The sequence below is a fragment of the Mesocricetus auratus genome, unplaced genomic scaffold (assembly GCF_017639785.1).
Source record: "Mesocricetus auratus isolate SY011 unplaced genomic scaffold, BCM_Maur_2.0 Super-Scaffold_100009, whole genome shotgun sequence".
Classification (NCBI taxonomy): Eukaryota; Metazoa; Chordata; class Mammalia; order Rodentia; family Cricetidae; genus Mesocricetus; species Mesocricetus auratus.
The window spans coordinates 58284012-58310904 of NW_024429193.1; the positions used below are offsets into that span (position 1 = coordinate 58284012).

General features: G+C 45.0%; 1 protein-coding gene across 1 annotated transcript in view; it reads right to left on the minus strand.

Annotated features, from left to right (window-relative positions):
- Notch2 (notch receptor 2) overlaps positions 1-26893 on the minus strand; it is a 135857-nt gene that overhangs the window by 81418 nt on the left and 27546 nt on the right. The window contains exon 2 of the mRNA XM_013123808.3: positions 17708-17789. Within this exon, the coding sequence (XP_012979262.2) occupies positions 17708-17789 (82 nt within the window). The remainder of the gene's footprint in view (positions 1-17707; positions 17790-26893) is intronic.

The window sequence follows — 26893 nt, forward strand, 5'->3', positions numbered from 1 at the left end:
CATATCAGCATGATTCAGAATAGCAGAAGGTAGAAACTGCTCAAACATGTATCATCTGATGGACATAGAAATAAAATGTATCATACCTATGCAATAAAGTATTATTTGACCATGTAAAGGAATGGAGCCCTGACACACGCTATATAGATGAGCCTTGGAAAGACTATGTTAAGCAAACAGCCACAGGCATGGTTCTGTTCTTATGAGCTGTGTACAACAGGCAGACACAACGTGGATGCTGGCTCCCTGGTCCACATAGCTACGTCTGTTGCCTGTTCCTTAAAACGCACATAACACCAAAGACTCTGCTATTCATGTCACACACATACGGTAAAATAGGGTGAATGGGGGGGGGCACGAGGAGCAACAGAGAAGGTTCCACCAGAAAGGTGAAAGGACACCTTCACAGCAGCCTGCCTGAATCAGCCAGCCAGACCCTGCCTCTCACAGACATGGCAGCCTGGATTCTTAACAAGGAGCAGAGACATGAATGGCAATTCCCATCTATCTGCAATGGCTGCAACTTGGGCTGTCTCCCTAGTAATACAGGGCAGAAAAATTTCCCCTTTCACATTTCCCAAGTGAATAGCCACCCGTCCCGAGAAAAGCCAAACGCAATGAGCAGCTCTGTCGGCTCCAAAGTGACTGAAGTCTGAGGAAACAAACGTCTTTTCCAACCAAACACCAGTGCTCGCTCACCCCATTTTCCACCAAATGTCCTAGCAGCAGGGTGAGCCACACTGTACCCAGGCTTTACCGCAGCCCTTTTTGTTTTTGTTTTGAGGAGCTTTATTTTATTTATTTTGGGGGGGTGAGGATTTGGTCATTAAGAACAACAACAAAGCGAAACCCCCACCACACACAAGAAAGAGGGGCATAGTTCACACAACAGCAATTCCAAAATTATGAGTTTTCAAAAACTGTACAGAATGTGGACTGGGGGGTGTCTCCTGTGAGCCGCCTTGCGGTGCAGCTGTTCCTCATTAAAGCCCCTCTTGACTCCCTCTGGGCCAGCTTCCAGCAGAAAATTCTTTACACAGAACTCAGCTTTCAACCCACTTTCCTCTCGCTCTGGGCCCCTCAGCCCTCCGCTCTACGGTGGCAGCCTGCCTCTGTCTGCTGAGCGCAGGAGGGGAACTGTCGTTTAAGGTAATGGTGGGGGCGGGGACAGGGGCTCACAGAACCCACAAACCAAATTAAGCACTGGTCACTAACAAAGGTCTATGGTTTGAAGGGCCCCCAAACCCTCTGTTGTTTCCTGTGACCATGATGCCAGCCAGGTTTCCTGCCACCGCCACCACCCGCCCCTGCCCTGTTCCGTTCCCCCTGTTAAAATAGATAAAAAATAATTGCTAACAGCCGAAGCTGGCAGTAACCAGTGAAAGTTCTATTTAACTTTCAATTCCCAAAGCCAGGCTGAAAACATGTAGGTGCCCCAGAGCAGAGACTCCAGAATAAATGTCTCACTGTGCTCGAGTCCAGGCCACTGGGTAGCCTTAATGTGTCCTTCATTTCAAGAACGTGGGCCCCACGTCTCACCAGACCATCAGCCTCTAAATTCTGTAGCTGTGCAAAAGTAACTAGCAGGGTTGGGCATACTGCTGACTCTTTCTTTATCTTATTTTAAAGCATGGACTTACAGTTAACTTCCTGGTAAAAAAGGAGAAAATGGAAGTCAGCTATCATGTTCATTAGTTCCCACCATCCCCATTCCCAATCATCCCCCGATGCTCCTACCCAAAAAAGAAAGGAAATAAAGAAGGAAAGGGAAAAATGTACCTTACTCTGTAGGAGGCAGGAAGTACTGGTGAGAGAATGGATCTCCAAACAGGCTGTTTATGGGAAAACATGCATTCTAGGGCCTTCTTAGATGTAAAAGAGACAAAGATGAGAATATAATCAACCACACACACACACACACACACACACACACACACACACACACACACACACACTCACACAGAGTATCACATCTAATACACAAAGACTACCCAAACACTTTGGGGCAGGCATTTTTCTACTATGTAAATCTGCTTCCTGGACAGCACATTTCTGCCTTTCTTGTACAAGTATTTCAGAAAATGTTAATCTTGATTCCCACATTAGCAGAATGCTTCCAAATTAAGAAGTTTCCCACAGGAAGAAAAACTTCGAGGGAGCTGGGAGGCTGGGCACTGTCTCCTGGAGACCCACCTCACTTGGTTCACATGTATGTGTTCAGGTTTTCTACCCCCTCATCTGAATAAAGCGATACACACACCGATTCTAATAAATCCAAACTGAAGAGGCTGAAGTGGCGGGGCCTCGGGGCCATTCATTCACAGCACTGCAACTCTTCGCTGGTCCTGGTCAGACTGAATCAGAGAGAGGCAATGGGAAGGCATGCTTTATTGACATAGAACGTTGTGAGTGCCCTTATCTCCCAGCTGGCAGTCTGAGCTCATTCATCAGAGCTTGGGGCTGAGCTGGGCGTTGAGGCTCTTCAACAGCCTTCTGAAAGATGGGACTGGGACATTCAAACAGCACTGGGCTTGTGTCCCTGCTGTAATAGAGGGTGGCTTTTTCTTTGTCTTCCTGCACATATCAGTCCTTTACCACACGCCCTAGACCCTGAGAAAATATCCGAGTGTGATTAAAACCTGACAGACACGCTCTAGCCATGAGTTCACAGAAAGTACCCTTCACCATAACAGACAGGACGAGTGACAGAAGAGGGCTGTTCCGAGGTCTGTGCTGCCGAAGCAAGCAAGGGTCTACGATCCTGACAGAGCACTCTCTACACCACTAAGTCCTGTCTGATCCATATTCCAATGTATGTGAGCTGCCGTTACCGTTATGACTAACGTAACCGTCTACTTCAGTGACGTTTGCATTATGGCTGATGGAGCCAGACCTTGCTGGTGCTATGCAAGCCTCAGAGGCTGCTGTTCATCGTTTCCAACCTCTGAGAACATTCCTGAACTCCTGGTGCATTGTCTTCAAACAACTGTCTCAAAATAGCTTCTCTTCATGCACCGTTCTTTCTCTGGACTGGATTTCTTCCAGCTCAAAGAACACGAGACAGACAACCCACCACTCCTCACGCCAGACCTGTGCACACTCTATCCACACTGTCTCTGCACTCTTGTCCCAGCCACACCCTAAAACTGCTTCAAGGTCCTGCTTAAATGGTATTTCCTGCTGGGCAGGATGGCCTGCGCTGCCTGGAACTGCACTTGGGAGGCTCAGACAGTAAGACCCTGGTTCGTACTCCCCAAAACAAGGGAAGAAGGAAGAGGAGAAGGAGATGCTACAGGAAGGGGAAGAAACAGGAAGGGGGAGGGGAAAGGGAAAGGGAAGGGTGGGGAGGGGAGGGGAATCCCAAACTTTATGTTCCCATAAATCTGACATATTGCATTAAATGTTACTATAATTATTTACCTTCCCTAATGGACAAGAATTATTCTCTGCTATACCCCATGTGCCAAACATAGTGACCAGCATATGGAAGTCATTCACTGCTCAGCACTCACATTCTTAACAGATGCCAAAGGGCAAGATGCAAGGGTCCACAGAATCTTTACAACTGAAAGACTCTAAGACTTCAATTACACTGAAAGTTTGAGAGCCACAGGGCCGAGCTATTTACCTAAAGGATTTTTAAACTAATTAAAATTCTTCATACACAGGGTACCTACCCCTTAACCTTCATACACCAAGACTATTCAAAGCCATCCAACCCCATATGGAGTAGATTTCAAGTCACATTTTCCTCAGAAATATAAAGTTACCCAACACTTGTATGGAGACGTGTATCTGCTGCAGACAACCCTGATTTTCACACACAGCCAATACCAGCAGGGCCTGTGTGAGAGGCTCACGCTGCACCGGCGTGCCAGAAGCAGCCACCAGTCAGCACCAGCTCTGCTTCTGAGGGTGGGCCGGGCTTACCTATAAAGCGTCTCAAAATGCTTAAGAGCAAATATGATTATTAAAATCATCACTGTCACAACAGCCATCCCCAAAACTTGCCCACACAAAGGATAAACTTTAGGTTATCAACTGACATACGTTTCTTGGATGGTAAGAAGAACAATTATTTGCCAAAGAAAAATTGGTGATTTTCACTTCTTTGAATTAGGTCCCTTATTATTTTAGGAGCATGTCTGTTTTGACTGTGGCCATAACCCAGCGCAGACCATCTCAGCCAGAAAAGTGGCACCAACCAAAAGCTGACACCAGAGGGATCAAGAGTGATTCACTGCTGTAATCTCAGCTCATCTGCCGCAAGAACTTCATCCGCACATTGAAACAACAACCAAACATCAGAAACAAGGGATCTTCTGGCATCTGTCACTTCTCCTAGGAAAACAAGAAGCTGAAGAGTGACTCCTATGCCCTACAGTGAGTTGGCACAGACTTGTCCTCAGGGGAAATCTACCATCTATGCTTGTATCATCTGCTTGGGAACTATCACTGCTGACATTTTAAATGGCCATATAAAGTGACACAGAAGTGTCAGCTTGACTCTTGGCCTAAAACATGTGTTATCTAGAACTTTGAGGAAGTCTGCTGACGCTTGCTCTGAAGGCAGGACAGCATTGACATCATAAAGGCAAAATACTTGCTTACAGTTCAGGTTAACTCTTGTCTTCTACAAATAAGGTCATTTTTTTGCTAGAGATAAACTCAGTGATAGAGCACTTGATTCCCGTGTGTGATGCCCTGGACTTAACTCCCAAGACTGTGGCAAGGAGGAGAAGGAGAAAAACAGAACAGGACTGTAGAAACCCGGCCAGTGTAGAAGCAGCTATGATTAAGTATGCTTAATTTCAGAAAGATAGCTTAATGTTCTGAGGAGCACCACTTTCAGTCGCCTCACCTTCTGCATAATAAAACCAAAAGAGATGAAGACCAGGAGTATAGCTCAGGGGTAGATATCAAAACACGGAAAAAACTAAGTAAATACTGAGATAATAAAATTAATGGACATCTGCAAAATAATTATGGTGTCTAACCTTAATGTGGCATCTATCTACCACTACTCCTCTTAAAAACAAGAGCATAGCCTAATGGGGAGGTGTCAATTCTTGTGAGTAAAACATACCTGGGATTTCATAGTGGTTTGTGATCTCTCATACTACAGAAACTAAAGATCTGACAGACACACGGGAAGTACCCTCAAGCTTACCAAGGGCAAGGTGGAAGCATGTGTACTAACACACTTTAGGGATGGTGGCAGCCAGCACAGCAGACCCCAAAAGCTGAAGTGACCCAGGCTGAGTCTGTGCTTCGAGACCCAGTGCAAACACAATCCCCTAGCGTAAACAAGGCCAGGCTCCAGCAGAAACCACAACACGCCATAACGTGTGGTCCATACCATCTCTGGAGAGGTGCATCATTGACTACACTGAGCCAGGGCTCCACGTAAGACACTGTCCAGCTGCAGTCAAGATGGCTCTAGAGGAGACACTGAGGGCATGGGTGCATGCACAAGTGCATGCATGTACGTATACACACATACAATCCTGCATATATGTATATACACATATAATCCAAGTCTGCCATACGTACGAATATATGTGTAAATGTACATGATTGTGTGTCTAGCAATTAGCAGTTTGTCCTCCATTTGAATGAATATTAAAGTGTAATTAGCACATAGTTCTTAAAATGCCCTGCTTAGGTCTTCAAGATGGCCACAGATCTTTCTGGAAAAGTTTCTGCCCACAGACCTTTCCTCTAGACCAGCCCTGGCTCTGCTGGGAGACATGTAACCCAGAAGAAGTCACTTTACCTCTCTGATCCTCAGTCTTCCTGTGTGTTAAAATAAAATGCTTGGTTCTGGACAGAGGGCTCAACGGTGAGAAGCACAGGTTGCTCTTGCAGAGAACAAGAATTCAGTTCCCAGAACCCACATGGCAGCTCACAGCCACCTGCAGCTCTGGCTCCAGGAGACCTGCTCCCCCTTTCGGCTTTCTGGGCGCCCCAAGCATGCATGTGGAGCACACACACCTGACACATAACAAAAATACACACATCTTTTTAAAGAGTAAGATTCTTGACCAAATCATTTCCAATAGTCACTTTAACATTCCATGGTTCCCTCAGTCATGTTCACAACCCTCGGAGCTACAGGGAAGTCACCTCGAGAAGAACTACAAATGATCTCCATATTGTTTTGATTCACTGAATTTTAAAATATTAAAATATACTAGAGTTAATGTTCTTACTCTCTCAAACTGCTCTACAAAACACTACTTTTTGTTGGTTTGTAAGTGCTGCTTTTCATGACAATACATGTTTGCCCACATCATTTCTTAAAGGGTTGCTACCATGAAGAAAAACAACAGGTGGACATCCAGTTTGCCTGATGGGTCAGGAGAACCAGCTCAATCCTGTCTATACTCTAGCCAGTCATGTAATACAGAAGAATTAACTCAGCTGTAGTCTGCCTCAGCTTGTCACATATCAAATACAGGAAGTGGGACAGTAGGTGTACCCTAAGGTCCCTTTAATTTCCTCCTGAGAGTGATTACCTCAATACTGACATTTAACTCCTTCAGCAGGATGTGAGGAAGCTGCTGGCGAGGTCGAGGTCAGTGGGGGGCAGTGGTATGTCTGTCTTGGCCACTGTCCCACTATAGCCAGGCTACTACAGCACTCCAAGTCCTACTCCTCGGGCAAGAATAGTGCCCATGTCCCTCTTTTTTCACACCCCTCAGGGTGCCTAACTAACCCCCAATGGGTCCATGCATGCTTATGCAAAGCAATCATTGCTCGGGTCTCACTTTGAGCTAAGCCCTCACAGGACTTATAAGGAGGTCAAGACCAAGCAAAAAAGAACTAACTATGTATTCAAACAATATGGGCACCAAGAAGAAATCCAGAGCCCAAAGGATCTCTGTCCCTTTCTAGTCCTCAGCAACTTCCCCAAAACCCCAGGCCAGCATGGCAGCCTGCTCTCTTCAGCGCAGACAATTGTAGACATTCCAGGCCTTTACTGGTAAGTGACACGGGGCATTTAAATGACTGATGTGAGTATGAGAGACAGTGGAATGGGAAGAGAATATTGCACTTAGTCTCATGGGGAATTAACCATTAGATGAATTTGTATAGAACCTTTCTCTAGAACTGATTGCCAGGCATCCTTGTGACTCAGTACAAAGGCCTCTCCTGCTCAGTCCCCCAGGTCATGACACTGTCATTAATTCCTATAAAATTTAGAAGGAGCCAGGCGTGGTGGCCCATGCCTTTAATCCCAGGGAGGCAGAAGCAGGTGGATCTCTGTGGGTTTCAAGACAGCCAGGGCTGTGTAGAGAGACCCTGTCTCAAAAACAAAACAACAATTTAGATGGCATATGTAAATCCCATCGTTGAACTGTGCTACAGGGATATCCATGAACTCTGACAGTCAGCGCCAGTCTTTGCCTGGAAGGAAGTGAGTCATCTTCTCATTAGTAATCAAGTGTTGTCCGTTTTTAAAAAGTGACCCAGACATTCACAAGCATGAGTTTCGGCAATATGAGACTGAGAGTCAGACACCACAAACATTACATACAAATAGGGCTATGGCAGAAAAATTAAAGCCAAGGCGGCTCCTTGGGTACTGCTCAGAGTGACTAAGGTTTCAAAAGGGCAAGCTGCCCAGGGAAGAAATTCCTCAAGGAGACGAGTCCGACTTACACAAGAACCCGGGTTTCAAAACCTTAAAGGGCCAGGAGGGTAAATGAGTAAGGCATTGCCAAGGTCTAGGCAAGAAAATCATAACCACCATCAAATGCTTTCCACACGGAGCAGGCAGCCTGGGTTATTCTGGATAATTGGGGGTTTGGATATGTACTATATAATTAGAGGAAACAAGCAGTAGAAAACATGAGCTAATTTGGGGTAACCAAAGACTTGGCTAACAGATACTCAATTACTTGGACCCCTAAAATGAATCGAACCTGGCCAGAGGGACACTGGACAGATGAGACATGACTATGAGACACCTGAATCCTCAGCGAAAAGAATGGACCGTGCATCTGTGGAAAACGCCCACGGTCACTGTCTCTGTTTTTCTATCACTCCCTCTATCCAAACCCATTCTTTTTCTTGGCTCATGAGATTCTTGGACTCTGAGTGTCTGGCATACTGTGGCCACAAGCCTACCTGGCTACTCTGTCTGGCAGCAAGATGAGTCAACACAAAGCCAGAAAGTCTAAGGGAAGAAAGGTAATTGCTGCCAGCTGCCCTCTCTTCCTGTGCTGGGCCCTCTCTTCCACAGCTTCTCATGCGAGGCATTCCACCTCCACACATTTGCGATAACATGTGCTAAAGGAGTGTTTGTCCAAACCACTTAGCTGTCACTAGAAACCAGACTGATTCGCACACTGTTTTTACAAAATGTTATATAACTAGAATTCAGACAGAAAAACAGCAACCAAAATGGAGACAAATGTGGGGCTTTCTGGTCTATTCACAACACCCATCACTGAAGGCCTAAGCCACCTCTGGCTTCCTCATCCATAGTATCCACACCTAGGGCATATCTGGCAGCAATCCTCTGCATCCTTGCCATCCTGCTGGGGAGACAGAGATGCTGAGAAGTATGGACAGTCAGGCAGAGGAGTGGGGGATGGAAATGAAGGGTTTCTCACAACTCTTAGGTTCCCAGCCAGACTGTGCTGATGAACTTTCTCTTTACACAGCAGGCTCAATTTTGCATTCACTGGGTGACAGCACCCATCACCACTGTCCTTGCCTTCTCTCCTCTTTCCTAAAATTCTTTTCATAAAGACCATGTGGACTGTTTCTGAGAGGAGCATATTAAACAGAAGTACTACATCAGAAAGGGGAGCCTGATGTTCCCATCCGAGGACCTTAGACCCAGATGACTACGTCTTCGGGAAGGTCACTAACAGTGAACAAATAAGATCTAGAAAATATAGGGAAATTTTAATTTACCTTACATTGAGATGGATGTAAAACAGAACTCAAATTATACAAACACAGAGAAAACACATTCTCCTAACATGTGTGCCCATGCATACACACTCATACATGGATACGCATGCATGTAACAAGGGCGCAATGAGACACCCAGCTTCACTTCCGGGAATTCCAACTCCTGAGTACTGAGGAAAGGGTTCTGCATACATATGCTATTTTATCAAAGTAAGCTTGGAAATCTCTACAGAATTATATTTTCATTAAATTCTGATTAAGGGCAGATGTAGGCAAAACTAAAATGAAGAATTTAACTAAGCTTTTCTAGGAAGAGAAATAGTTCTCATTCTGCTTCCAGGGGAAGGCAAGTGGGGGGAAAGGAATTCCTACACGAAATGATGGTGCTGACAGGCCACGATTGAACAATAAGCAACTTCACACAGGATTAGGGTTAACCTGGAGACTGTATTCAAAGAAGCTGAGCTAAACTCCAATCTACTAATGCCAGCTTTGTGAGCCAAAATTAATTGATTTAATTTATTGGCAGCTATCCAAGACAGGCAGTGCCTACAAATGGCCTTCTACTCCATCAAACAAGGAGACATTTATGGTTCCAGCCTACAGTGTACAGAGGATCTGGGAAGAGCATGCGTTCCAGGTTACCATGCACTGGTAAGAAGCTGGTGGTCAAGGCTCCCATGTGGAAGACTCTTCAACACACACACTAAAGGAGTCGGAAAGGACAGTGTAAATAAGACTAGATTGGAATGGAACTGTTAGACAGGGCAAAATCTCGGTGGACACAGGTACATGGGTACTTCACTATGCAAACGCCAAGCGATGTCGTGCTGGTGTCAACATCTCAGAAGCCACTGGATTTGACCCATCTCAACGTCACAGCTGCATAAAATCGGGAAATGGACAGGTCTCAGGTTTTTTATTTTAGTTTTCTCTATTGAAAAGCACATTCACAGACAGTATTTTCCAGTCCCCATTTCACTGTCTTCTTACATTTCATCTACATAATGGCCGAAAGGCCTAACCCAAGGCTGACCCATACAACCTCAGGTAGTTATAAGCCAGTAGAATATGGTTGAGATGCCCAGGTCTACCTAATACCACTGTTTCTACTTTCACACCAGAAGCTAAGGGGCCAGGAAGAAGGCACAGCAGATACAAGTTACTAGCTGCCAAGGCTGACACCCTGAGCTTAAGCCCTAGATTCCACATGACGGGGAGAAATGACTCCTACAAGTTGTCCTCTGACCTTCACGTGCACGCCATGGCACACACATGCCCACACATTAAATAAATAAATTTTAAGTGATAAAAGCAAAGTTTTTAAATCATATTCTAGCAGTCATATATCTTCAAATGCTTTCATTTCCTTTAGGGGAGGTCTTGTTTGATTTTTCACTTTAATATGCAATTTGTTCCCATTTTATTGATAGGCAAACAGAGACACAAAATGGCAACAAATTTTCTAATAGCTCATCTTGAGTCAGTATAAAAGAGTTTTAAGATCTTGGGCAAATTATTTAAAGTCTCTGAATATCCATATATTGACTGAGAAAACAAGGATTTAGTATTATGTATATCATACAAACAGCTTAGCTGAGGTAAGAGCTGGGTCTAGAAGAAGGATCAGCTATCACTGTAGTCAATACATTGCCAAAGATCTGATTGCTAGCAGGAAATAGGCTCAACCTTGAGTCTATCTGGCCTAGAAATCTATGTTGACAGCATGTTACCAGGGAGGACTCTTCCAAGACCTAGTCCACTCACAAGTGCCAGGCTGAACCATACTGGAGCCTGAGGCAAACGTAATAATCAGCACTGCTAATCTCTGTATTCAGAATTTTGAGATTTTCCCACCATTTTTGTATTAATTTTGACACTCTGAAATATGACATCCAAGTCTCACTGGTCTTGATGACTGAGTTCTCGGGCTGTGCTCTCAAAGCCACACCTGAGGCTCTGCCTCCCTCTTCTCACCTCAGGCCCAACTCTGCTGCTCACTGGTAGGCTCTGAACAGACCACTGCAATCCGTTAGTTCCCTGACTTTACAACAGCCTTACAGGGCTCACTCTGAACCGCTTTAAGTCATCCAGCCCAGTGCACTGCTAACAGCTGGATGACTTTCCCAAGAAGTATGAAGGAATACAACAGTATCAATTAACTGCAGCTACTACTGCAGACTGCAGTGGTGTATGTGGTGCTACCCATGGTATGCACAGTCAGGTTGCAATGTCACCCTTTTTCTTTTTTTTTTTTTTTTTTTGCGGCATGTATGGGGATTTATTGGAATGCCTCAAAGGCTGCAGTCCAACAGTAAATGAAAAGCTGAAGAATCTAGAGTTTATCAGTCCCACAAGGCTTAGTGTCTCAGAGTTCTTTTTAATTTTTTTTATACGATGGAATCCCAAAGAAGCAGGCTTCAATGCCTATTGAAGGAATGGATGTGCTGACAAGGGGTGGGAAAGCAGACAATCAACTAACACACTAGGTTCCTTCTTCCTTTGTCCTTCCAGGATCAGGTGTGACTTATATTAAAGGTGTAGCTTCCAGCATCCAGGTCTGGATTAAAGAGAAATGTCATCCAGACTTAGAATCTGGGTCAAAGGCATGATATCTTCCTGCCTCAGCATTCAGAGCACAACTCTGCTCTCCATTTAGAATTCTAGTTTGCTGGGCATTGGTGGCGCACGCCTTTAATCCCAGCACTCGGGAGGCAGAGGCAGGAGGATCTCTGTGAGTTCGAGGCTATTCTGGTCTACAAAGCGAGTTCCAGGACAGCCTCCATAACAATACAGAGAAACCCTGTCTTGAAAAACCAAGAAAAAAAGGAATTCTAGTTCATTCCAGATAAGTCAAGTCAAAAACCAAGAATAGGCATCCCAATCCATGCCTTGTCAAGTTGACACAAAACCATATCATCTTATGTCATGATTAATCTTAAAATGAAAAACAATAACCAGGTCATAATTATTCCTAAAGATAACAAGACTATCCCACAGACATTCACAAATTCATTATATATTGAGAATAATGGCAATATCCCTTGGGGGGAACAACTTCCTAGTGTCTCAAACATGCATCTGATAATCACTGATAATCTCTTAATCGATGCTACCACATGTGGTAAGGAACATGAAGGAAAATGCTGTTCAACTTAAAAATGCATCATGTGAGAGAGAGATGTCATGTGACTTTTGTTGGGATCAAAGATGTGTTTACTTTTACTGCATGTGTGTGGATGTTTTGCCTCTACGTATGTCTGTGTACCACCTGCATGCCTGGGGGCCTCAGAGGTCAGAGAAGGCTTCAGATCCCCTAGAAATGGGGTTTCAGGTGGTTGTGAGCTACCACGTGAGTGCTGGGAACCGAACCTGGGTCCTCCACAAGAGCAGCAAGCACTCTTAACCAGTGAGCCAGCTCTCTAGGCAGACAATAAGTAACTTTTGAGTTAATCAATCTTAGTACCACATTAAGAAAAAGAGAGAGGGGGGAAAAAACCTTACCATGTGAAAGGTTTTAATAAGCCAAGGATACCACTCTTCATTTAATGTTTAAAAGATGCTAAAGAGATTGTAGAAAAACAAAATGAAAAGACTAAAGAAGTATGTCTGGCTGACTAGAACAACCAACAAGAAGGAACCAGGCTTGCAGGGCCTGCTTGGCAAGAAAGCAAGCACGTGGTTGGTCAGTGAGTGGACAGGCCTATTCCCTGGCTCCAATCTTCAATTCCCCTCCACAGCAGTGAAGGCACTAACTAATAACAAAGGCGATGAAAGGGACTAATGCTGAGTCAGCTATGACTTCAGAACACACCCTTCGGAGACCATCACACCGCATAGGCAAAAGCACTGTGGATACAGCCTCCATCGCATGCTGAGTTCTGAGGGAGTCTAGTGCCTCTGATCTCCACTATGATACCTAAACTTGCTAAGAGGACAATGAAGGCAACCGGCCCAGTTTTCTTGGATGGATTTCAGATGCAGGGACCACCAACATCACTCTAAGCCTAGCAAAGAAAATACTTAGTTGCTAATGTTTATTACAGCTAGAAGACAAGGTTTGGATAAAATGTGACACAAGCTTGTATTTTATAACATTCTGCATCCATCACAATGCACTTTAAAATGTAATTTTTGATACAAACTAGAGGTTCCCAGGAAAAAGCACCCACCCACAGGAACCTCTGCAACCGTGTGGTTTTACATGTGATGTTTCCTTCTTTTTCCAACACTGTGTTAGGCACCTCTGCCAAGACAGGAGACGGTGAAGGGCCCTTTACAAGTCCAGTTTCCATTCTTAAGAATAATGGCAATAATCCCAACAGAGGAACTGTCCTGTTTGTAACAATTGTAAGCTCGAGATGAAATACGAAAGGCACTAGAAGAGACTACGAGGGAAGTAGGAGATGAGAGAGGAAGGGAACACACGGCGAGAACCCCACACTTAACTGCTTTCCCCCTGCAGCCAGGCTGTGGATGTCTTTCTAGTGGAGAGGAAGCAGGGGCATCAGGAGCTATGGAGGTAAATGGAATTTGAAAGGCAAAACTATGAAAAAGGTGGACTCCTCCAAAGGTAAAACCCTGGAAAAGATGAGCGTCTGGTGGGAGGAACTCAAAGTACAAACACAGCTGTGCAAATCCTTCGATGGTTTCTGGCTGTGCAATAGGAGGATGCGAATACAAGACCCACGAGAGAATTGGATGGCTTCAAAGACTGGACAGGCAGTTCCTCCTCAGAATTCAAGCCTTGCCAAAGTAGAGGGGCTTGATGAAAACTTCCCCGTGCTCTTCCAAAGTGCCATATCCCAGCACCAAGGGTGAAACAGAAGCAGACCTACCTAACAAAGCATGACACTCAGCCTGAATAGGATCAACATGCATCATCCAAGGTGTTCAGCCAGTCACTTAAAAGCAAAGTGTGAAGGAAAGCAAAACCGAACCCATAGTCAAGACTAGGAGCAGTGGACACAAGCACAGCCACTGAACCCAGGCGTTACCGTCAACAGATGAGGACTTGCATTCCAAAAAACACGTCCTTACTGTCAACATTTGTAGACTGGGGAACTTGTAGCCTCACCTACCCCCGGCATTCCAGGAGACATGAGTTGTCCATGATTTTTTAATCAAAGTGGGATTTGAGGTGATTTATACTTGAAAGCCTGGAACAAACAACTCAAAAGTGATTAATTACATCCAAACTTAATTATATATCTACACCTCCCAGTAGGACAGGGAGAGAATAAAATGTCTTAACGTTCAGAGTGAGAGGACTTTATTAAGAGCTGACAGCAACTATTTAGCAGCAGTAATTGAGTTTTATGCAAGATTGCACAGGTTCCTCTTGCTTGGTATCACAATCCAACAGGGTCCTTGGGCTCCTCACAGTGAGAAGAGGAAAAAAAACAAAACAGAACAGTGGAGCTGTGCACAAAACCCATCTTTGAAAGTACTTATCCTCATCTGTCAATGTGATCTTATCAAGGGTTTCTATAATTTCTATAAACAATCATTAGGTTTTAGCTGAATCAGAAGCATAATGCCACCTCAACAGGTTCTGCGATACCATCCACTTTAAAACATTTTCTCCCAATTCCCACCCTACCCCCTACAAAAGGAACTTGGCTTCAACTCTGTTTTCTTAATCCACTAAGCAACCTCAGGAATAAAAGACAATCACATGCCCTGCATGCCTGGTGTAATTTTCATAACCCTTTAAGTGTTGGAATACTCACTTACTATTTTGTGAAACTAGTCACTGAAGAAACTGGAATATCGTATTTTCTGGGCAGAGGGGGTGAGGGAGAGACGCTGGGAAGTGTGTGAGGACACACCAGTTTCACTTCTAATGATGCGTGTGAGCACAGACAGGTTAGTGCTGCATCTCAAAGCGATGTGTGCAGCCTCTGGGCTTCTGTTCTCACTGCCCTGCGTTCACTCACGTCAAACACCCTCTCCTGAGGACACTCAAGTACAGCTTTAGTGTACTCTTTTTCCAATAAGATCATTCTTGCTGGTCTCCCCAAAGAATGGTTCTGCCAATTTTCTCCCTATTCCTCCTTACCCAGACTTATTTCCTTCAAGGCAGGACTGAAAGATTACCTGAGGACATCCCCAGAACTATACCCCCAAGTCCATCCTATCAACAACCAACGAGTTTTCAGGAACAGAAATCAGACCACTTTTTCAGACAGGGTCTCACTATGTATCTCTGGCTGGCCTGAAATTCACTCTGTACACCAAGCTGGTCGTGAACCCACAAAGGTCAGTCTGCCTCTGCCACCCAAGTGCTGGGACTAAAAATGTCCCCAACATCTAGTCCTGGGCTGCTCCACTTCCCCTGTGCACAGGGTCTCTTTCTGCAGCTGGGGACAGCAATGCCTCTTTGGTCATGCTTCAAGTCTGAGGCTAGCCAGTGTTGAAACTGCCTCTCCCTAAAAGTGAGCCTTACTTACTGTCCTCTCCAGTACTCAAGAGTCTGTTCTCCATGAAGCTTCCTCTCAAATATGAGACCAAATACAGGCCAGCATTTATAACCTCTGTGAAATTCCTCTGCATAAGTCACTAAGTCCAATTACATCCACCTAGCTGGCCTCTCTACCAGGCCAATGTTACGCAAAGCAAATAAAATTCCCAGAGGGAAGTCAATCTTGTTAAGATAAACAGAGAAGAGACATGGAAATGATGGTGTGTATGAACATCTTTTGACTCAAGGAGCATGCGTGGCTGTTTTCTCGAGATGGCAGGCTGGGGCTGGTGAGAGTCAAGTTAATGAAACTTACAAGGCAGAAGACAAAGCATAAAAGCTGTGAGACTGGCAAAGCCCTGCTCCAGAGTCACAGGAACAGCAATGGGGTCACAGAGCTGCTGGGGAGAGCAGGCTGACCTCAGTGGAGCTGCCTGCAGGGGAGGTGTGTGAGTTGTGTGACTTGTTCAGGAAGGGCCAGGAAGGCAGCTTTCTGGATGTCGTCACCATGCTTGTGTGGCTTTTCACAGGTGCCTTTGAGACACCTGTGCCTCAATGAGCAACACCAATGAATGCACTGGTTCACCGAGCTAGCCTCAGGTGGGATCAGTTCTTGGTTCTATTTTCAGTGCCCCCACCTGAGGTAAACAGATGTCTGTTTACACCCTAGAATATCGGTTCTCAAGCTAGGGGTCAAATGACCTTCCACAGGGTCATTCATTTCCACCTAAGACATTCTGATTCATAACAGTAGCAAGATTACAGTAATGAAGTAGCAATGGAAGGAACTTTCTGGTTGGGGGTCACCACAAACTGAGGGACCGTACTGCAGGATCGCATTAGGAAGGCTGAGAACTACTGCCCTAGAAGAAGGCATAAGCAGAACTCATTGCTTTATAGTCGCTGTGTACCAGGGACCATGCTAGGTATTAGCTATGCAAAAATCCCCAAAGTCAGGGCTTTAGGATCTACTGAGAAAAGGCTCAACACTTGAGCACACTGCACTGGCTAAGACCATCACAGAGCTGACTATTAGAATAGAACAAGCGACCACACAGCAGATGCCACAGACAGACAAACAAGACTGTGGTGGCCAATTCCACGGTATTGAACGCCTTCCCTTATAATCTGCCATGCAGAGGAGAATGCACCACATGGGTTTTGTTTTTCTGGCTGAAAACCAAGTTAGTGACCAAAATCAGTTACATAAAATCTTTCATTTCCAGTGTTATCTTAATCCCAATCCAAACAAACTATTGTTAAATTTTACTGTCATCGTGGCCTAAAATATTTTCACTTTGTTGAAGAAAATTGTTTCTGACTCAAGGAGAAAAACATCCTATGACATTAAAGAATTTAAATCCCAGGGTCAGAATCAACTCTGTTTGGGGGGGAATGTCATAATGAAACAAGAAAAAGGAACAGCAATTTCATATTACCAGATCTTATTTTCTCTGGTATAAAGAGAATGGATACACCTTACTACCAAAACTTGTGAGATAAAAAATTAAGAAAATATACAATCAGCAAGAAATGTAGCTTGGTTTTGTGACACACACTTTTAATCTGAGGAATGTGGGAAGCAGAGACAGGAATATCTCTGTGAGTTCAAGATCAGCCTGGTCTACATAAAGAGTTATAGGCCAGCCAAGACTACATAGTGGGACCCTGTCTCAAAAATAAGAAAATAAATACACAAAAGAAACTATTTATGAAATTATCTCATGGCTTTTTTCAAACAAAAATATCAGGTTAAAACAGATGGTTGGAAAAACAGAAAAGAAATACTCTTGAATCAAGAGCTTGAATCAAAAGCTACCTCAAGTTTCCTGCCCCTCCTCCTCCCCACAAGCTCATCTATACATTTCCCTCCACAGTCTCACCCTCAGAACTCAGAACTCTAGAAACAAGAGAAATGAAGTTTCAAACGACTGTTTTACATTCACTTACAGTGGGCAGAATTAAATATCTACTTGGTGTGACTCAAAGAACATGATTATACCTAGTATTTTAGGGAGAAAAGATTCTACAGCCATGTTAAGCTGAAAGATAAGAGAAGTACTCAAAAGATATTCACTAGCCACTCACTAAAACTCGTTCATAATGATGAAGGCAAAGGCAGGATAGAAAGATGTTCTCAGCAGCCATTTACCTAACAACCATGTCCTTCCATCCTCACTACCTACAGAAACTCCATCAGAAGAGTGAGAACGAGCAGCAATTCACAGAAGCATTAGAAATACAGAAGCAGCCCGAGCACACCTCGCCCAGGGCCGACTGTCAGAGAGAGGACAGATATACAAAGGGTAAACTTACCTGCAGTAGCCTGTGCCATTGTGGTAGGTAACACAGGTCCCTTCATTAACACAGGGCTCTTGAACACCTCGACACTGCAAAGCTGAAATAAAAGACAAAATGGAATCAGAAATCAGGCACCAGTCACTACCCTTAGACCCCCCAAAGCAGGGCCCAGAGGGAAATTATTCCCACATCACCTCTGCTCTGCATTTCCCTTGGACATTGACTGACTTATTGTTTGGCTCCTCCAGTCATAGAAGCCCAGGAGTTCATCCCTGGCCTCTCCTGTGCCTCAGTATGTCTGGTAGTCACATGTCCCAGTGACAGTAAGATTATTAAAGCTGTACCAATCATAACAGACCGTGATCCTTTCAGGGATCAGACACTTCAGAAAGTACGTAAGAGTCCGTTCCTGACTACTTAAGGTCTGAGTGTACAGTGGTTAACCATGCTAAGGGGTTGCCTGGCCTCAGATGAAGTTTTTCTAAAACAGGCCACTTCAGTAAGAAGTCAAAGCATCAACGGCCACCAACAGGACCCAGAAAAAAAGGAGGAACTAATCTATGGAGAAAGTAATACATCATAATCTCTCATTTTAAAGATTCACAAAAAGCAAGGAAAAGACGGTGACTAAAACAAGCAATGTAGAAAGGAATTTTATATTCAAAGAGAAACAAAAGGTCTCAAATTCTTCTTTCCCCTAGGCCCCCTGAGAGACAATGAAAAGACTTTACCACCCAAGGCTCCCCAAGGCTCAGTGGGGGAAACCCACCCACGCCCCACAAACCTTCACTGAGTTCAACTAGCAGAGAAAGCATTCTACCCAGCTCCACACTTACAGCTCCTGAAGGTTTAGCTTCTAGAATTACAATTTCATCACCAAATACACATGGAGACTCCTGAGGACAACTAGGAAGGCATGACAGCGCCCACTCTAACAGTCGAGGGGCTTATAAAAACGCAGAAGTATTACAAGCAGTGTGCATAGAGGAACTAATTCAGCCTGGACAACAACCCTGAGAGGTGGTCCATTTTGCCACACCTGTTCCACAGTCAAGGAAGCAGATGGGCAAGGGCCTGTCCATCATCACGTCAGGAAGGCAGAGCCAGGCACACACTGACTCAGGGTGGCCAGCACAGAGCCCTTGCTCTGGACCACAGTCAGGCTACTTCCCACCAACATGGCTGGGCTGGTGTCATTATGACCACGTGCTGCAGAGTGAGGGCCAGAGAGGTTAAGTGGCTTCCTCACGAGGTATCAGGTCCTATCTGGTGGCAGCACTGAGCCTGAGATTCAGGCCTCTCGGTTAAGTCCAGCCCTTCTCTGAACAGCTGTTGGCATCATGGGAGCAATGGCTGGGCTGCGCACTGAACAGGCAGATTCAGGAAGAGGGATCTTCTCACCCCATCCTGCTTCCCTGTACGCCTTCCTCTTCCCACCCTGATAAGCTCGACGTGACACTATAATTAAAACAGTTAATGTCAGGTTACTTCCTCCATACTGTAGTTCTCAAGCTGATTTTTTTCATTCTCTCTGGACACTTTTATTATTTTCAGTGAGGACTTTCAGGCTTTCCTCTATTTGCTTTTTCCTCTTTAAATAAAAAGGAAAACATCTCCGGACAGGACCATCGTGAAGGCATGGAGTAAGAGCCATCACGAGTCCCGAATCTTGCCTCCTGAATGGCTGTACAACTGCAGGCAAGGCACCACCTCAGAGCTCAATTCCCTACCTGCGAACCAATCTAGGGCAACTAAAAGACCCAAGGGTCTCCTGTAACCCAGCAGTAAGCACTACATAAAGGGGGCTTGGGGAGATAGCTCAGCTGGTGACAGCACTTGTGTGTAGCCATGGGGACCTGAGTTTAATTCCCAGCACCCATGCAAAAAGCCAGGCCTGGCTGTGCACTCCTGTGGTCTCAGCTTGGAGAAGGAACACAAGCAGGCAGTGCCCAAGAGCTTACTTCATGGCCAGGTTAACCACCCCCCCCCAAAGAAAGTTTCTAGCCTCAAGGCAGCGAGGGAAAAAGGACAAGAGGAAGACAGCAGCAGTCCTCTGACCCTGGCATGTGCACACTGGGTCACTCACCTTGTACTGCACACAAACACGTAAACATTACACTACACACACAGTAACGATGTATAAGAAATAAACGAAGTCTTAAGATGTACATTTAAAAAATGCAGTATACATGGAGAAATTTATTCAGGAAAGCATTAAGGATCCAGCCACCCATGACTCAGCCATGGGCAGGAGAAAAAAAATCACAGCCTGTTCCTATTAAGTGCCCTGGCAAATCATTACAGTGACAGATTCACAGAATACAAACAACCCAAAGTCAATATGTGGCAATCAATCTAGCAAATAACTTCACAGCCTTGCCTTAGAGAACCAATCCAATTCACTGACCAAAAAAGAGGTGGGCTTTCCAGGCTAATAATTAATGCCACTTGGCTGCTTTGTGGGATTCTGCTACCTTGAACCTTTAACATTTACTAAGCTACAGTTTTCAAAAGCTTTCGGACACATCAGAGGCACCTACTACATCAGCACCTGGACCGAATGAGTTCCCAGGTGAGGCTACAGGTCTGAGGAACCCCACACTTGAGAACAGAACAAATGCATTAAGCCACAAGTGTCCAACTTAGGAAGTCTCCTAAATGATTTAATTCAACCACCAAAGAACTCAGAGAATCTAGGTGGTAACAGTTTGGAAAAACAAAAGAAAACTAAAATTTGAGACTCATGACTTTATTCTAAGGCTATTTCTAAGTGAATACTGTAATGTGTCATATAAAAAAATTAACAGTTTCCAAAAAAAAAAAAAAAGGCCAGGTAGTGGTAGCTCACACCTTTAATCCCAGCACTCAGGAGATAGAGGCAGGAGGATCTCTGTGAGTCAGAGGTCAGCCTGATCTACATAATGAGTTACAGGACAGCCAGAGCTCTGTGTTAAAAAAAAAAAAAAGTGAAAACAAACAAAAAGGTGTACTTCCATCTCATCACTCAGTCACTTGGCAGTGTGACACAAAATTTAGAAGCCAGTTTCCAGTATCACATTTTCAGTGCAGAGATTAGAGATCAGCTTTCTCCCCCCTCTCCCCCTACCCCCTCTGTCTTCACAATTTTTTGATACAAGTCTCACTGTAGCCCTGGCTGTCCCAGAACTCACTTTGTAGACCAGGCTGGCTTCGGACTCATGGAGAGCCACCTGCCTCTGCCTCTGCCTCTGCCTCTGCCTCTGCCTCTGCCTCCTGGGTGCTGGGATCACAGATGTGCCCACCTAGCTCAGCTGAGACAGGCTTTCTAATACTCAGAGCACAGCCCACCTACTAGGTATGCAGATGCAGGCCCTGATGTCAGGGATACTGTGGTCAACAAAGTAAAAGATCCTGTCTCACAAACCCTGCTTCATTTAGGGGGAAACGGGTAACAAAAGCCACTTCAGACAGTTAGGGTTAGGGTTAGGGTTAGGGTAAGGGTTAGGGTTAGTTAGTTGTTCTGCAAGAAACAAAACCCAGAAGCTAAGCGCAAACCAGTCCCAAAGTCTTCAGGTAGTGGTTAATAAAGACCCCCCTGAGCAGAATTGGGTGCCCAGGCAGAGGGAACTAACATGCATTCTGGCCCTGAGATAGGAATTAGACAATTGCCACAGGAGAAAGGCCACGGATGCCAGGATGGGCTAGATCACCAAGGTCTGGTCAGGGTCACAGCTGCTACTTAAAGTGGGAGGGAACTGGCTTCGCTGTTCAAGCATGTGAACTTCAAAGGAAAATGACACAATTTAATGTAGAGTGTGATATCAATAAACGGGATAAATTCCTCCCAGTCACCATCACTAGCACTCCAATAAAACAAACAAGCCACGCAGAGCCGGCTGCTCGCCTTTTAAAAAGACAATAAAGAGAAATGATTCACTAGATGGACAACAAAAAGGCCACACCACCTATGAGCATGGCCTAGCCAGCAGCGCGTGGAGATCAGCCATGAATGAAACAATCTTGGGCCACACTGTACTCACAGCCTACAGGGAAGGGAGGGACAGAACAGCGAGAAAGGGGTCTAGCCAAATGAGTCTAGGAAAAACACAAACACAGCGGAAACTGCTTTTACTAGATGCCTTCAGTACACCCTCTTGATACCCAGTATCAAAATCTCTCTATGAAGAACTAAGAAACAGCACAGACCCTCGTTGCCATTCAGTCCAGACAGGGTTCCACATTTATTCAAGTTTATTAGCCTCTACTGTATACAAACACTGCAAACAACAAGATAAGCGTTGTTGACCTTTACCAAGTCCAATGTACCAGGAATTTGCCTTTTTAAAGACAGACTGAAGGTATCCAGACTTGGTGGATTCCTCCTCACAATTTTCTAGGCTTTCCAGGCCAAGCCAGCTACATATCACCGGTCTAAAAGCCCCCCTTTGTCTTAAGAGTCTCTAACATGAGTAATTAAGTCTGGTACCCCAGACGTGTAATCTGAGCAGCCTTCAATGTGTTTCACTGGCTGCTCTGACAAGTGATGTTTTAAACTGGCATTACTTGTTGCTTTGTAGCCTCTTCAAATAAGCCTCTGTCTGTTGTCTGCCTCACGTGATTCTTCTCACACCCGGCTCCCTCCGCCCGCAGCATGTACACCCTCTGCTCCCTCAGACAACGTCCTAATGGCCTGAATGGCTGCCGATCCTAAAATATGTGAAGAACAGTGACACAGGGTGCTTCTTTTTTCCCTTCAACGTTTATGCAAATTTCAAGTAGCAGAATTTGAAAGATGAAGTCTGGGTTGCTGGCTGGGACTTGGCTGTGTCCCTCTGTTGCTTCTGGCACAGGGCCTCTGAAAGGAGTGCCATCAAGTGAACTCAGCGATGTTTTCTGAAATGACTGCTTGCATTACTACCCAAAATAGGAGAATGGAGGGCAGACAGGGAGACACCAGGGATTTGCAATGATATTCACAGCACCCTTCAATTTCAAACAACAAAGCTTCCACTACATTTTTTTTGGGGGGGGGAGCTGGGGAGGGAGGGCAGGGACGAGGAGTCAGCCATGGAGAAAAAAAAGCCAAACAAACAGAAGTGCGGAAGTTTTGAGTCCCAAGTGTCACATTTAAACAGAAGCAGAGTGGGAGTATCTGTCTTCCTCCTAGTCTTAATAAAAAGGAAAGGAGGAAGGCAGCGAGGGAGACATTGATTTTTATTTCCCCAATAACATGTCAGGGATCTCTGCGTTCTTCATAGAGATTACCCAATAGAAAAAGTTTCCTGTCTAAAATATGCTGATTCCAGATCCATGCAGGACAGCTAGAGAGGTCACAGTTCTGCTGCTTTCCCCAAACTGAAACCTGCTGTGGTTTGAAAAAGAAGCATTTCGATCTAGCCCAGATCTATGTAGTGCAGGCTAGCCTTGAACTCCTGGACAATCCTCTTGCCCCCCCCTCTCTCTCTCTCTCTCTCTCTCTCTCTCTCTCTCTCTCTCTCTCTCTCTCTCTCTCTCTCTCTCGGGTGCTAGAATTACAGAGGTTGAGGCACCAGGCTCACCATCTAGAAATGTCACTTTATTAAGAAACAAACAAATAAAACCTATGAACTAAAAACTGAAATTCTGTTCAAATTCCTAACCCTGAATCCTTTGTGGGGGTATGAGATTCATCAATATGCTATGTGTCACACTGGAGTTTGCTATGCAATGTGTTTTCTCTTTGCCCCTTTGCTTTTCTCTCATTGGGACTACAGAAAAAAATTTAAACTTCAATTGTGAGCCAAAGCGAATGAGTTCATCTAGCTAAGGTCCAGGACTTGTGTCCTGGAGATTACACTACATATGACACATGGTTTGAAAACCACGCAAGGACTAGAACGTGGCCAGTCTCTTAATGGCATCTCTGCATCCTCCTCCTTCAGGCCAGCCCAATACAACAGGGTTCCCTTTCCTTCTCCTCCAGTTTGCTAATTCCTGCTTACATTCCGAAGCACAAGGCAGCATCACCCTCCTGTATGTTGATGTTGCTTCCACCACAGCTCGGGCAGGTTATCATGCTCTCACCCTCATGTCTTTGAAAGTTCTTGAAAGGCAGTGGCCTTGACTAACAAAAAGACTCATCTCCATGTGCCTGGACCATGGAAGGTGTGCAGTACTCACTGTGACATTGTATCTAAGACAAGAGCCTACAGACAGACTCAACAATCAGCTATGTGTCTAAAATGTTCAAAGGCTTCAGTTTTTCCTGAGCATGAAAACACCCAAATGAGACGCTGATACAGATTTTTCTTTTGTCTGGGTAAGAAGCAAAATAAAAGGAGAAAGGAGAAATTGCACATTTCTAATCTCAACAAAACTAAAGCACGTTTCAAAGTTCCTGTCTTAAACGTCATGGTGGCTGAGAGTACATACTGCTCTTCCTAGCACCCATATCAAAAGGCTCACTACCACCTGTAAAGGGCAATGGGGGACCCAATGACACCCTCTTCTGGTGCCGGTGAGCACCTGCACTCATATGCATGTACACACACCTGCACATGCATACATGCATAACTAAAAAAGGCTTTTAAAGTAAAGTTTGCATGGGTGACAATATTCCCTCTGACCTTTACCCATGTGTGTCAAGTTGGGGAAACCAACTGAAGAAACTGAACAGAAACAAAATAATCTACAACTAACAGGCAAATGCCAAAGGGGAAGAAAACAAAAAAAAAAAAAGAACACCAACAAAAAAAAAAACCCACCTCAACAGTAAAAATTGCAGGAAGTTCAAGTGAAGGTGTCTGTTCCCCTCGCACAGTGGTGACTGCTTCTGCTCCCAACATGCCCACTGATCAGTATGCCCCAGCATGGTTCCCAGAAGCCCTGATGCACTTCCTCAGTACAGATACCCATCCCCCCAAGGGGGGTGACTCTAACCAAAACAGACACAGGGTCACAGGCCCACAAGGCTCTGTACCGAAGCCTCAGAGACGAAGCAGTCCCATCCCCAGAGGCTAAGAGGCCGGTCTGAGCCGGAACTGACATTGTCTGTCTGATCTGCAGGACCATCTCTTTCTGTCATCTCTGTCTGTCTCCTGGTCAAGACAAACTTTGCCTACCACCAACTTCCTGTGCTTTTAGTAGCCACCCCCCCCATAAAGATTAAGAAAAACTATTTGTTAAGTACAACTTAATATTTTTAAAAACCCATAATTTTAAACAGAAGCTTTTAAGTGCCTTTACTGGAAAAAAATTATAAATATATATAATTTTCCTGCTACCCTCCCCCCAAAAGCAACAAAGTGTCCTTTTAGCTTAAATTGCTCGGAGTACTTTTAAATGGAGAAGACAATGTCTAGTCTTTGTTCATCCAGAGGTAGATTAAAAAAAAAAAAAAGGCTAAGACACAAAGTTATATTAAAAAGGAAAAAACCTGTTAAATACTATCGCAAAACATCATGGCAACTTCCCAAAACCAAGCAGGGAAAATCCAGAGATGAGTCTCAGATTTCCTCACCAGCGTCCATGCTCATGGTCTTTTTCAAAAATACCCATGTGTGGTGGGAATGGAGGCTATTCACAAGAACCAGGGTTGGGCAGGAGTCACCAGCACACCATAACTGATGTGCAAACGGTGATTAGGCGACTAGAGAACAGCACAGACTCCAACCGTGTGTCCTGACGTGTACAAGTCTGCAGAGGGTGGCTTCTAGATGATTATCTGGGTCACAGTCCCAAACAAACCCCACTCACCCATGCATAGCATTCAACCCCAGCATTCCTGCACATGTCACTGAGAATTGTCTAAATCCAAGGGCCTCAAAAGGCCCTAATCCCTGGCCTATATCTGATACTCCAAATTAGCACAGACGTACGCTGTGAGAAAAGTAAATCTAGAGACTAGAGATGGTGGATGCCCAGCACACCCAGGGCCCAAATCCTGGGACCAGAGAGAGCCAGTGGGAATGTAAACATCCCCGCTGCATTGCACACGAAGAGGACACACGGGTCACGGGCCTGCACTGTAGTCGTTAGTCTTACCTTTTAGTTCCTCCCTTCATTTATTTCCTCATAGAGAAACATAAGTTAACTCATCTCAGCGTGAGGACAACAGGAACAAGGTGGCAGCCGCAGGGAGCTGAGCTGAAGACAGCCATGGATCCACGGCCAGGGAGTACCACTGCCAAACCCCACCCCCCAACTAAGTCAACTCAGAAACCCCAGGGTTATGAGGCCCTTGATAAAGTTCTCCTCAGGTCTAGAGGCCAAGAGAAGGCTCCGTGCCACCTGCAGTCTGGTGGTCTCAGAAAGACCACAGGTGACAATGTAAACTCTAAAACAGTGAACTAAAATTTGAGAGTAATTTCTGTACAAGGTGCTGCCCCTCCACCCTCCACTCATCATAAACAAGTCATTCCCTGAAGGCTCTAGAAGAGTGAAGGCCATGACCTTCTCCCAATTCATCTTCCTTTCTGTCACTCCTCCTGTCTGCCTGAGAGCCCCAGAAGCAAAGCCTGTGGATGCTAGAACAAAGACAACACTAGCCATTTCTGCTCCATCTAGGTCAACCCAGCTGTGAGGACAAGCACGGTCAATGCCTGGGAAATGATGGCCAAGCTGAGCTGCCCAAGGGATGGAGAGACCGGTAATTTTCTATCTGCCACCAAGAGAATGATAAACAAGACCTAAATTTCCCACAAAGCACAAAGAAAACCTGCAAAATGACAGTTTATTATAGCCTTTTAAGGACACAGAGACCTGGTAGAGGAGGTACCTTAATCCCTTTTGTTTACCACTCTTAAAATTCTCTCCTCAATAACAATCCATGCCACTCAGGGACACAGGCTGAGAAGCCTGCTGAACAAGAGGGATTTAGAGGGGGAGTTTACCAGTTACACCACTCTGCTCCATGCCCAGTGGGAATAGCCTTCCCACCAACACCGCATCACATTACCAGGGTTAGACCCTTAGGAAAAGCCAGTATTGGTGCAAGTACCCTGGGTTCAAGCAAAGGGACAAAGGAGTCAGTGACAGAGTTGAAGGTGCTAGAAAGTAAACACCCACCCCTCCCCAACACACAATTAACCTCACCAAAAATATTAAAACCAGGACATTGTAATCTCTTTGGCTATCAGCCCAAATATGTCTCCAGGGAAAGCCTCAAATACTCCAGGTTTTATAGTTTAAAATTTAAAAAAAAATCCAACAAACCAAGTACCTAGCTCCTGCAAAGCAATCTGG